At 40.6% G+C, this 13,075-nt stretch overlaps 1 protein-coding gene across 1 annotated transcript; it reads left to right on the top strand.

Annotated features, from left to right (window-relative positions):
- The first annotated feature begins 956 nt into the window (after window positions 1-956).
- Window positions 957-1,841, top strand: LOC145053260 (uncharacterized). The gene has a single exon (XM_079001267.1). The coding sequence runs from the start codon at window positions 957-959 to the stop codon at window positions 1,839-1,841; it is 885 nt and encodes a 294-aa protein (XP_078857393.1).
- Window positions 1,842-13,075: the final 11,234 nt, after the last annotated feature.

Below are 13,075 nucleotides of genomic sequence, written 5' to 3' on the forward strand. Positions count from 1 at the left end.
TGGGTTCCATAAACCCTAAATCCATGCATACATCAACAAACAGAAAGGAATCCGAAATATTACCTGGAATATGCCCTCTCTGTGTCTCCAAACCGCAGAATTCGAATCCCTTGCCGTTCCTTTAGCCAAAACCCTTCTCCTCCTTGCCCAACAATTTCTTCAAGCCCTAATATCCTCCAATCTTGCTCTAGATGCCCACAGCCGTTTAGGGTTCCTCTCAATCGACTAAAGACGGACAATGACGGCATATAAGAGCATTATATACGATCCAAAACCGAACGGTTAGGGTTTCTGCTGAACAGCGTCGACTCGCCGAGTCCATATCTGGACTCGTCGAGTCCAGTCGCGGACCCGCGACCAAGTCTGCGATCCTACTCGGCGAGTCTAGGCTCCGACTCGCCGAGTCCCCTCTTAACTCACCCCAAAAACATAATTAAACAATACCTGAGATTTCGGGCTGTTACAGATAAAGTCCGATGCAGAATTGGAGATTGGAGGAACAAATATCTCTCTTATGCTGGAAGGCTGCAACTTATCTCTTCGGTTCTTTATTCCCTGCCTGTGTATTGAGCTTCTTGTCTTCTTATCCCGGCTGCTATAACTAAAGAGATTGATAAATTGATGAAGAATTTTCTTTGGGATTGCGATGAGTCCAAAAAGGGGAGAGCTAAAATGTCTTGGTCCTCTATTTGTAAGCCGGTGGAGTATGGGGGATTGGGTCTTAGAAATCTTAGAGCTTGGAATAAAGCAATTTTATCCAAGAGAATATGGATGATTATCTCCTATTGTGAATCTTTATGGATGAAATGGATAAATATTATGTTTTAAAAGGAAGAAGCTTCTAGGATGTAGAGGAAAAATAGGACTTGAGATGGAGCTGGAGAAATTTGATAAGATTGAGACCCAACTTTAGAAATCATTTTTGTACCAAGATTGGGAATGGACCCAATACTTTCATGTGGTATGATGATTGGCATCATCTTGGAGCCTTTTCTCATGTCCTTTCTCCAAGAGAAATTGCTAGTGCTGGGTTTAGAATTTCTGACAAGGTCAAGGATGTTATTGTTGATAATTATTGGTTTTGGCCTTCTGAGTGGCTCTCTCTTATCCCTCAATTGAATGACTTTCAATTTCCAGTTCTTGATCCTCTGGTGGCTGATAGAGTTTTATGGAGGAAAAGAGATGGTCAAGTGGTTGAGTTTGATATTCATCAAGTGTGGATTGACCTAAGTAATAGTGGTCAGAAGGTCCCTTGGGTTCATCTTGTGTGGTTCAAGCAACGCATCCCAAGACACAGTTTCATTCTATGGCTTGCTATACAGGAGAGACATATGACTCAGGATAAAATGAGGTTTTGGGACAAAAATAAAAATCTCAAGTGCACTCTTTGCAATTTGCAACCTGATTCGCACTCTCATTTGTTTTTCGAATGCCCATATTCTTCTTTGGTTTGGAAAGCTGTGAAAGATAGAGTGGAGTTAAAAAGTGTTTCTCATGGTTGGAAAGAGATTATTGAAGATTTTCAAGATTCTCTCAAAGGAAAAAGTATTCAAGTTTTTATTATGAGAATTGCTTTTGCTGCCACCGTGTATCATGTTTGGAGAGAAAGGAATTTTAGACTTTTTCGTAGAGGCAAGAATGAGGAGAATAAAATTATTTTGTATACTTCTGAAGAAATTCGTCTTAAGCTTATTGGGCTTAAAGGCGGTTTTTGGGGTTTGACAATTCTGTCAAAAGGAAGTGGGGTGTTCCTAATGGTGAGAAGAATCAAGATTGTGTTAATGATTAGTGGAATTGACGGATTTGGGTTTAGCAATTTTCCTTTAAAAATTGTTTGCTAATCAGTTTTATCCCGATTTTCTTTAGGAGTTTTCCTTTAGAAGTGGTTTTTTTTAATGCAAATGGGTTTTATCCCCATTATTGGTTGTTCTACTCCTTTGCAACTTGGAGTCTCCACTTTGGTGGGTGTCATTGCTAGTTCGATTAGCAAGTGGTGGGATATTCACCCGTTAATACATGGGATTGGGTACGTTAACCTTAGACTATACCACATTTGGGTTGGTTGTTTCCTTTGTAACTATAAAAACAATCACTTTTTGGCCTTTCGGGGTTTCTTTATGGTTTTTGCTATCCGGTTTATCCCGGATTTCATTGGAATCTTTTCCTTTGAAGTGGTTATTTTTTAATGCAAATGGGTTTGATCCCCGTTAGTTGGTGTTTTCTTCCTAGGCGACTAGGAATCTCCACTTTTGTGGTGCCACTGCTAGTTCGATTTGCAAGTGGTGGGATATTCACCCGACAATACACGAGATTGGGTACGTTAACCTTAGACTGTACCATTCTTGGGTTAGTTGTTTCCTTTGTAACTATAAAAACAACCACTTTTGACCTTTTGGTTCTTTTTTATGTTTTATGCTGTCTGGTTTATCCCAGACTTCATTGGAATCTTTTCCTTTGAAGTGGTAATTTACTTAATGTAAACGGGTTTGATTCCCGTCAGTTGGATTTTTCTTCCTAGGCAACTAGGAATCTCCACTTTGGTGGGTGCCACTGCTAGTTTGGTTAGCAAGTGGTGGGATATTTACCCGACAATACACTGGATTGGGTACGTTTACCTTAGACTATACCACCTTTGGGCTGGTTGTTTCCTTTGTTTACATAAAAACAACCACTTTTGGATCCTTGTTCTCTTTTGGTCTTACCTTAAGATTCATGCCAACCGGTTTATCTCGGTTATTATTGGTATTTTTACCTTTGATGTGGATTTTGAAGGTTTTATTCTAAAGTTTTTTGGAATTAACCTTCAAGGGTATTTTTGGAATTACCCTTAAAATAAAGGAATTGACGGAATTGATCTTTTTGATGATAATAACTTTGGTTGTTTGTCCAAGGGTTCTATTTTCACAAAAAGATGGTTTACCCCTCAAGGGTATTTTTGGAATTCTTGGACCATTTACTTGAAAGGCTTCATGAAGATTTTTTGGGATTTATTTAGCAAGATTGAAGATAGTGATAATTTGAAGTTTCTTTGGAAGTTATTGGATAAGCTTGGATATTTCGGTTTTAGCATCTTACTTTCTCGGAGTTTGAAGACTAATTTTTTCGCTAAAGATGATGGTGCTAAAAGCTTGGAAGAGATTGAAGATATTTTTTTGGATCAGTATTATTGGGAATGGGTTTGTCAATAAGTTTATTAATTGGAGCATATGGGTTTTTCAAGAGATGAATGCAATGAAGATAAAAAGAAGATGTTTGAAGAAGAAAAGTGAGGATTTTAAGAAGTTTAAAGCTAAATGGTCAAAGTTGATTGCTTTTTTTGGACAAAGATTGTATTGGAGTTTTTTGGACATTAGTGGAGGATTGATCAGGTTGGCCAATGATTCTCATGATTTGGAAGTTCCTTGGATGTATTGCAAATTTGGTATTTTTCAAACCTTGGATTATTTTTTCGAGTATTAGGCCAAAATTCTTGATATGTTTGGATGGTGGACTAATTGTTACTTAAAGATTGAAGACTTTGAAGATTTTTTGAGTGGGATGATGTTAGCTTTTGATCTCATTGTTTATATTTTTAGAAGCGATGATTGGTTTCACTCTCTTCAATGAAATTGGAGATGGAAGTGGATTGGTTGGTGGAGCTTCGTTAGGTTTTTATGTAATTTTAATTTCCTTAGTTGTTAGTCTGTTAGTTGTTTAGTAAGGGTTTGTTTGTAGCTAGTTTTTTTGGGGCGGTTGCCTCCTTTCTTTGTAATGTTTTTTCTTTTTTATTAAAATTTGCCAAGGGGTTTCCCCTTTTATCCAAAAAAACCCTAAACCTTAAACCCTAAACCCTAAACCCTAAAACCCTAAAACCCTAAACCCTAAACCCTAAAACCTAAACCCTAAACCCTAAACCCTAAACCCTAAACCCTAACGACACTGTCACTGCTTCCTGTCCTCAAACAAGATAACCCTGAACCTCCAACCCCTGCTTCCCTGATTACAACTGACCACCAACATTATCCCTTGTATAATCCTTGACTCATACCCGAACCTAACTGGCTAGTAACTTGTCCTTATTTATGGAATTCTATGTTGGCCTGCATTTGGAATAATTTCCATTAATTCCCAAACGTTTCTCCCCCACTTGGGTTCAGCCAGATTCTAACAATCTTCATAGCCATTCAAACTCCCTACATAGGCCATACTTCACCCCATTGATCCTTGACACATGCACCTTCCATTACTGATCATAATAGAAATTGGATTCCTCGAATAATTTCGAAAAGATTTTACTCCATGACTGATATCCATAGCGACCAAATTCCAAGATTTCGACTTGCGATCACAAATTATAACAATGAGCAACCTAACCGTAAACCTTCTAAACTCAAAGCATAATCTCAACCGCAAGTAACTGAACAAATCCTTTATAATCACAACTTATCAACAAAACTCCCTGAACTGAATAACATCGTTCCGACACCCTAACTTGAAATTTAAAAGTTTTCTACTCCATTCTTACCAAAAGATCGACGTACTCGAAGCATCAACAACTGATATAACCTGAATGCCTTCGAACAATCCCAAAAACTCAATAAGTCCACATGAAAATGTACCACCCACACCCAGAAGTTGATGGATCACAACATTTCCTATCCTACTAGTGATATTAATCGATCCAACGAGCTAATCAACCTTACAACCGAAATTTAGCCTAAAAAACACAAACACATATGAAATCTATCTATGTTAACTTCGCAGGAGTGACCGGCTACAACAAGATCCATGCCTAGAAGTTTCTGGTACGCAGAACACACCCACGTCTGTGAAAAAGTGAATTTGACAGCAACTTGTACTATACTTGTGTTCTGTCTAATCCCTTATACCTCTCAACCACAAAAGATCTCGGCTTTCTCGAATTCCAAAAATACAATGGGCCTAAAATTAAACTTATTTCTTCCCATTTCATTGAACCACCATAGTCAATCTGACTGATAACCTTCGAAATAGAACACCCATTCTTCCTCTTCTTAGGGCTCACTCTGTTACTCGCCGAAGTCTCCCACTTAGATGCCTGAAACCGATGCGTCTAAATTCCTACTTAACACGACTTTAGGTATGAAAAATGATATATGACCAACCTTCTATTAATAATACCCTGACAATATGAAGAAACTATGATCCTTAGGCAGAGAATTTAACTAAAATGAACATAACATCGCACACAAGCAATTACAAGATCCTATGCATGAATAAATAAACATGAAGAAACCAAATAAGTATATAACCTGCAATAATATCTAGTGGAACTCAATTGTGACAACCCGAAATTTCCATTTGGTCAAACCCTAAAAGCCAACCACTTTGTATCATAAGTCAATGTCATTATTTCTTATTTTTAAGAAATATAAAGTTCGTTTGATTATTTTAATATTATTTTTAAACGAACGGGTGAAAGAAAGTGCCGTCTCGGGTTTTGAATTTTAAAAACTACAAACACCTCACGTCTTAGAAATTCCCAACCAAACTTTTATGTTTGGGGTGAAAAATCACCCAAAAACCGTGAGCTCATACCTATGTATGAGTTTACTCCCCAAAAGTCTAGCCATTTGTGTTTACTCCCCAATTTCACAAAAGAGTAAACTCCAAAAAGGCTTTCAAGTATCATCCTAGTTTTGATTCCAAATCTTCAAACTTGTAAGTGTTCTAACCATTTCAAGTTAGTAAAACACTTAATCTAGTGTTTGTGCATCTAACCATCCCCTCATTTATGCATTTTGTCTAGATTTCCAAAACACCAAGAACACCAAGAACACACACTAAGTGTTCTTGGCCTTTTAGCTCAAATAAAGCCTCCAAATAGTAAGTACTTCCATCCTAGAGTGTTACTAAGCTAGTATTACATTTAAACATCAAAAAATTATGTCAACAACACAAGGTTAGAGGTGTTCACGGTCCAAGAATGTTCTTGGGCCGTAAACACCATAAATGGCACCAAAGTGTGCCTAAGTCCCTAATCTAAGTCCTAGTTTGATGTATAAGCCATCCTTTACATGTTTAAACCTTCCCTTAATGTGTTTAAGCCTTGAAAAACATCAAAGACCAACATGTATAGGTGTTTACGGTTTGGGGATCTCCCAAAACTGTAAACACCCTAAAGTGTGTTTAAATGGGTCATTTTCCTTCCTTAGGCCTAACAACTAACTTATACATTTACCTAGTTGTGTTAAGGACTTGAAAACATGGCAATACCCTTTTCCATAAGGGTTTACTACTGTAAACCCAAAGGGAAATGTCCATGAAGCCGTAAACTCCTCCAAGGAGTGTTTTTGTTGCCCTAGTCCCTTCCAAAGGCCAAACCACTTAGTAGAAATGCTTCAAAAGGCTTGTTAAACCACAAAACAACACATGGTCAATAGGAGTAGAGTTTACGACCGTAAACTCTAGAGTTTACTGCCGTAAACTCCCTAGGTTATGACCATCAAAACCCTAAACTCCAAGGGAGTTTACCCTTGAACTCCAAACACCCTAGCTTTGCCCTACCAACACTCGGATGCAATCCTTGTGATCTTTAACACTTAAAACAAAGTGTTTTCATGTTCTAGCGTGTCCCCACTTAATTTATTAGTTATAAATTGGCTAATTAGTTATTTATATGTTCATTATAGGATAACTAGGCTCGTGCGTGTGTACAAGTCTTCCTTTGTCACCTAGCACCGAACCCGACACTTCAATCCAATCCACTCACCACAAGTGAGTTCATACCCCTTAACTAACCTTTGAAATATTTTTAAATGTTTTAAATGCTTTAATGGGGGGGGGGGAATACAAGTTGAATACTTATAGTTATTACATATATCACATGTGATTAATAACTACAAACCAATGTATTTATTACTGTTCAAACTGTTTATCAAACTGTATTACTTCAAACTGCTTTACAAACTCTTTTACTTATCAAATACTTTTACTTAAACTTTTTTATACTTATTATAAATTGCATGCCCGTAGATGTAAAATTATATAAGCAATGTTTAAAAGGCTTAGGAAGGCCGTCCGCCATATTTCCTTTTCGCGCTTGAGATGTGGTCTGGTGGGATATCGGGTAGCCGTCCGAAGGTCGTTTCAATATTTATTATATATCATGTGTACATATATAGTCATAAACGTTCTTCCATATTCATGCGTACTAGTTACATCATTAGTAAGTTACCATCGGGGTAGCACAGGATCATACTTATACTATTGCTAGATCAATGAGTCAGTTCATTCATGCGTCAGTACTTATTTCTATGAGAACATATACAACTATACTAGAAAGAGAACATATACAACTATACTAGAAGAAGAACATATACAACTATACCAGAAAGAGAACATATACAACTATATTAGAAAGAGAACATATACAACGATACTAGAAAAAGTAACAATACATTACATATACATGAATACGTTGACAAAATTGTGATCCACTGTATCGGAGCATGCCTTAAATGTCATGGCCCGAGTTGTAGCCAGAGTCTCTTGGAGGGAGAGCGTGAGTTTGCGTATAGATCTATACTAGATTGACTATCCTACACCTTGCTGCTAGCTACAGCCGGACCTGCAGGTCTGCGGGTGCCAAACGTCATACCTTTTTACGACCTACATTTGTCGTTGTTACCTAGTCGATAGTATGGTACAATTAATCACATGATACCTTAATATAAATCCGTTTTAAGGTAGTTAGTACAACATTAGTTCCTATAATACAACACTACAGTACTACAATAATTTACCCTTTAGATACATTTAGTGAGCATTTCACTTAAACATTAATGTACAAACTATATTTTGTTAATGATAGTTACACTTGGGAAAATTACACACTTTTACGATAAACGAGCATACAAAACAGTTACGCCTTGGTAGAAGGCTACTTTTAATAGAAAATGTAGGTTTTTCTGAGAGATTCAAACGTTTTGATACAAACACCGACACTAAATTACTTATGAACTCACCAGCTTAATGCTGATAAACTCTTTCAAAATAACATGTATTCTCAGGTCGTCAGTAGACAGGTACCGAGGCCAGCTTTTGAGAAGATGGAGCGCATCCAAGACTCATCTTATTATTTTGATTTACTTTATGGTGTCTATAACTGTACATAACACACTTGTATTAAAATTATATATTTAATGCAATGGATGATGTTGTTTGGTTATTTACTGTTATACTGTGTTGTGATACTTTACATGACGTGCTCCGCCCCAGAACGTTTCCGCCGTTCTTGGTTTTGGGGTGTGACAAATTGGTATCAGAGCATTGTTTATAGTGAATTGAGTATATCAACCCAAAAAAGATATACTAACTATAAACCCATTTGGGATTAAAACACTCTGACCAAGAGTCTATACTTTAAAATACTAAAATATTTAATTAAGTATACTAGTCTGCATTCATACTAAAATCAGTGTCACAATGACAAGAACAAATTTATTACGATTGTTAAATATCACAAGTGCGGTCGGGGATGTATGGTCAGTCCTGGGAATGGCATAGCCTGATCAACTATGCTGGTCCGAGGAGTGATTAGCATATGCCCTAGAATGGTTGTGATATGTTAACAAGTCTAAAAACTTACCAACAATACCACAAGGAGAACAGTAGAACCTAAACTTAAAATACTATAGGGGTATTTTGTGCTACTACAAGCTATTTATACACTAGATTCTTATACCTCTCTTCTCATGTAGATTAAATGGTTGGATTCCATCATGGCGACCCGTACTTCCCAAATGAAGGCAATGCTGGGTGGATCGAAGAAGAGCCCGAAGATGAGCATCCAATCCCTTTGGATGATCACCTCGCAGAAGGCTTTTCTGATGGATCTGACTCTGAGCCTGAAGTCAACAACCTACCGCCAGTAGGTCAAGCCCCAAACAACAACCCCCGACCAGCTTTCCCAGGTCCCACTCCCTTGTGGGCAACCAACTTGAATCGCTAGAGTGATGAACATGGTCAACCCTTACCTTACTTTGGGGACCGAAGCTTTTACAACCTCAACAAAGGTGGCTCTGCGGATCGAGCTCTGCCCGTCATTGTCCGTAGAATAGCTCGTAATGTTGAGCAAGGTCGAGCAGCCATCAACCGGGTCATAGAGATGGATGCCAACTCTGGTGTCAAAACAGTCTGCATCCGCCGTCTTGAAGAAGAAATGGAAAGGACTAGGAGGACCAATGAGACCCTGCAGCAACAGCTGGCTGCCTCCCGAGCCGAAGTCATGGAACTTCGAGCCCGTCAGAGGGCTCATGAGCGACACCTTCAAGAGGTGGTTCGTCAAGTGGCAGACGTCAGGGTTCGCCCGAGGAATTCCCATCGCCGTTAGAAGATGTCTAGTACATCTTTATCTTTTGGTTAAGGAATAGCCTTTAGTATCTCTACTCTAAGTAGCACTTGTTTGTAAAATATTCCTAACTTTAAGTACTCTAATTAGGAATCTACGAACTGTCAAACTTTCCGTATGGTATGATGTAAGACCTACTGTTAGGTTGATTTTCCCTTAAACTTGTTACATCGATAATACCAGTATTTTAGACAACTATCTAATTTGTGGGAAAAATTTGTACACTTCTGTTTTCCTACTAATCTTCTTGATTGTGATCTCAAACACTCATTCAACTGTTGGGCTATGGTTAGTTAGTGCATGTGTCACTCTCACCCCACTTACAATTGATTCTTACCATTTTGTTTATCTTTATAAACTTATAGCTGAAAGATGCCTCCTCGCAAATCTCCCAGGAATAACCCTGCACCTCGACCACCTCCTCCTCCTCCTACGGTCATCGATACTGCCGCCCTGAATGCTACCGTAGCTGCAGCAGTGGCAACTTCCATGGCTCAGTATCACTCTACTGATGCCAGTAGAGGTGGAACGCCTGTTGACTCTATTCCTACTGAAATCCATGTGCGCTCGAGAGAGTGCTCCTACAAAGATTTCACCAACTGCAAGCTGAAGTCCTTCCAGGGGACCGGTGGAGTCATTTCCCTCTCGCAATGGTTCGAGAAGACTGAATCAGTCTTTGAAATTTGTTCGTGCCCTGCTGCGAGCAAAGTCAAATATGTCGCATGCACCTTTGAAGGAAAAGCCCTGACGTGGTGGAACGGCCACGTTAAAGCGCTAACTCTCGTAGTGGCGAATGACATGGTTTGGGAAACCATGAAGGACCTCATGATTGAGGAATACTGCCCGAGGGGCAAAATCCAGAAATTAGAGCAGGAGCTGTGGAGCCTAACCATGAAGGGCTCTGACGTAGTCTCATATACCGCAAGGTTCAGCGAACTGGTGCCCCTCTGCCCCAATATGGTTCCCACTGAAGGGAAAAAGATCGAGAGGTACATATGGGGGACAGTGCCTCCGTATCAGGGAATGTCCTATCATCAAACCCTGCTACCTTCGACAGTGCCAAGCGACTAGAACATCGACTCATTGACCATGGAGTCAAAACCCCTCCAGCAACAACAACCCTAGCCATCCCGGAACCCTCCAAACCCGCTGACACTAAGCGGAAGCTCTGGGACGAAAAGAAGAAGAAGCAGCGAGCTGCCAAAAAGCAGCAAATTGTGGCAGTGCATGCCGCAATAACCCCTGCTGCTGCTACTGCTCCGGTGGGGCAGTATGCTGGAAATTTTCCTAAGTGCAACAAATGCAACTACCACCACAACGACACCTGCCGCGAAATGCAGTGCTCTAACTGCAACAGGAAAGGACACACAGTCTGTTTCTGTAAATCTCCGGCGAGGACGATCATCCAAGTCCCCGGCTCTGGCGTGAGCCAGACCTGCTATGGATGTGGCGAGGCGGGCCACTATAAGAGGGACTGCCCCAAAGCGAAGAATGTCGGCGGAGCAGGGAGGGTACTAGCAATAGGCCATGGGGAAGCAGCTGCTGACCCGACGGTGGTGACTGTACGTTCCTCCTCGATAACTCCTATGCATGCATTATGTTCGATAGTGGAGTGGAGCGAAGCTTCGTGAACCATAAATTTGCTCGCATGCTTAAACAGAACCACACACACTTAAAGAACAATTCACGGTTGAAATGGCTAATGGAAAAACTGAAAGCACGAATAACATATACTTAGGATGTACCCTAACTCTAGATAACCATTCATTTCCAATCGACCTTATGCCAGTCTCGATTAAAAGCTTCGACATTATCATCGGCATGGATTGGTTAAGTCTTCATCGCGCCGACATCATGTGCTACGAGAAAGTAGTCCGTCTAAACCTCCTGTCCAACGAAACTCTTATCGTCTACGGAGACAAACCCAGTGCGAGTCTTCATATTATATCAAGTATCCAAGCACATAAGTATCTATGTAAAGAATACCATGCATTCCTTGCTCATGTCGTCGATACGAGCCTCGAAACGAAGGAACTAAAGAACATTCCACTAGTGAGCGACTTTCCCGACATCTTCCCAGAAGTGCTACCAAGATTACCTCCACAACGACAGGTCGAGTTCAGAATCGACTTAGTCCCAGGAGTTACCCCAGTAGCCAAGTCGCCCTACCGATTAGCACCAGCAGAGATGCAGGAACTATCTAGCCAACTTAACGAACTGCTCAGCAAGGGATTTATAAGACCAAGTTTCTAACCTTGGGGAGCACCGGTCTTGTTCGTTAAGAATAAAGACGGATCATTCTGTATGTGTATCGACTATAGAGAACTCAACAAGCTAACAGTCAAGAATCGTTACCCTCTGCCTCGCATAGACGATTTATTTCACCAATTGCAAGGGGCGAACTACTTTTCCAAAATTGATCTAAGATCCGGATATCACCAGTTACGAGTGCTAGAGGAGGATGTTCAGAAGACAGCCTTCCGAACTCGTTACGGACACTACGAGTTCGTGGCGATGCCAATCGGATTGACCAATGTGCCCGCAGTCTTCATGGATCTGATGAATAGAGTATGCCGACCTTACTTGGATCAGTTCGTCATTGTCTTCATCGATGACATCCTGATCTACTCCCGAAGTAAGGAAGAGCATGGCGATCACCTGCGACAAGTTCTAGGAACCTTACGAACGGAGAAGCTCTATGCGAAGTTCTCTAAATGTGAATTTTGGACCCGAAGAGTCGAATTCTTAGGACACATGGTAAGCGAAGAGGGAATCCACGTGGACCCATCCAAAATTAAGGGCATTGAGAAGTGGTCAGCACCGAAGCCGCCTACATAAATTCGTCAATTTCTAGGTCTTGCTGGATACTACCGTAGGTTCATACAGAACTTCTCCCGAATTGCGAAACCTCTTACAACACTGACCCAGAAAGGCGTGGCCTTTGACTGGGAAGAGAAACAGGAGAGAGCGTTCCAAATGCTCAAGCGAGCGTTGTGCACCGCACCAATACTATCCCTCCCCGAAGGGATAGAAGACTTCGTAGTCTATTGCGATGCATCGAATCAAGGGCTCGGGTGTGTTCTGATGCAGCGAGGTAAGGTAATCGCCTACGCCTCGAGACAGTTGAAGACACACGAAGTTAACTACACGACCCACGATATTGAGCTAGGAGCAGTTGTGTTTGCTCTGAAGATCTGGAGACATTACTTGTATGGAACGAAAAGCACTATCTTTACCGACCACAAGAGTTTACAGCACATATTCGATCAGAAGGAGCTCAACATGAGACAACGATGGTGGGTCGAGCTACTCAGTGCCTACGAATGCGAAATTCGTTATCATCCGGGTAAAGCCAACATAGTAGCAGACGCCCTAAGTCGGAAGGAATATTCTGGTCGAAGAGTCAAGTCATTGACAATAACCATCCATTCACACTTGTCTAAGCAAATTCAGGCGGCCCAGCTTGAATCCATGAAACCTGAAAACGTGACGAGTGAATCCCTTAGAGGAATGGATAAAAATTTAGAAGCCAAGGGTGGCGGAGCCTTATATTTCATGAACCGGATCTGGACACCGAAGCACGGTGGTTTCCAAGACTTGGTCATGACCGAGGCGCACAACACTCGGTATTCCGTCCACCCAGGGTCAGATAAGATGTATTTGGATCTTAAAAAGTGTTAAGACATAAAAGTGACCCTCTTGAAC

The sequence above is a fragment of the Lactuca serriola genome, chromosome 5 (assembly GCF_051521515.1).
Source record: "Lactuca serriola cultivar US96UC23 chromosome 5, Lser_US96UC23_V15, whole genome shotgun sequence".
NCBI classification, from domain to species: Eukaryota; Viridiplantae; Streptophyta; class Magnoliopsida; order Asterales; family Asteraceae; genus Lactuca; species Lactuca serriola.

Bases quoted from the DNA above. Each gene is read 5' to 3' on its own strand.
- LOC145053260 (XM_079001267.1), top strand. From the start codon at position 957: ATGTGGTATGATGATTGGCATCATCTTGGAGCCTTTTCTCATGTCCTT.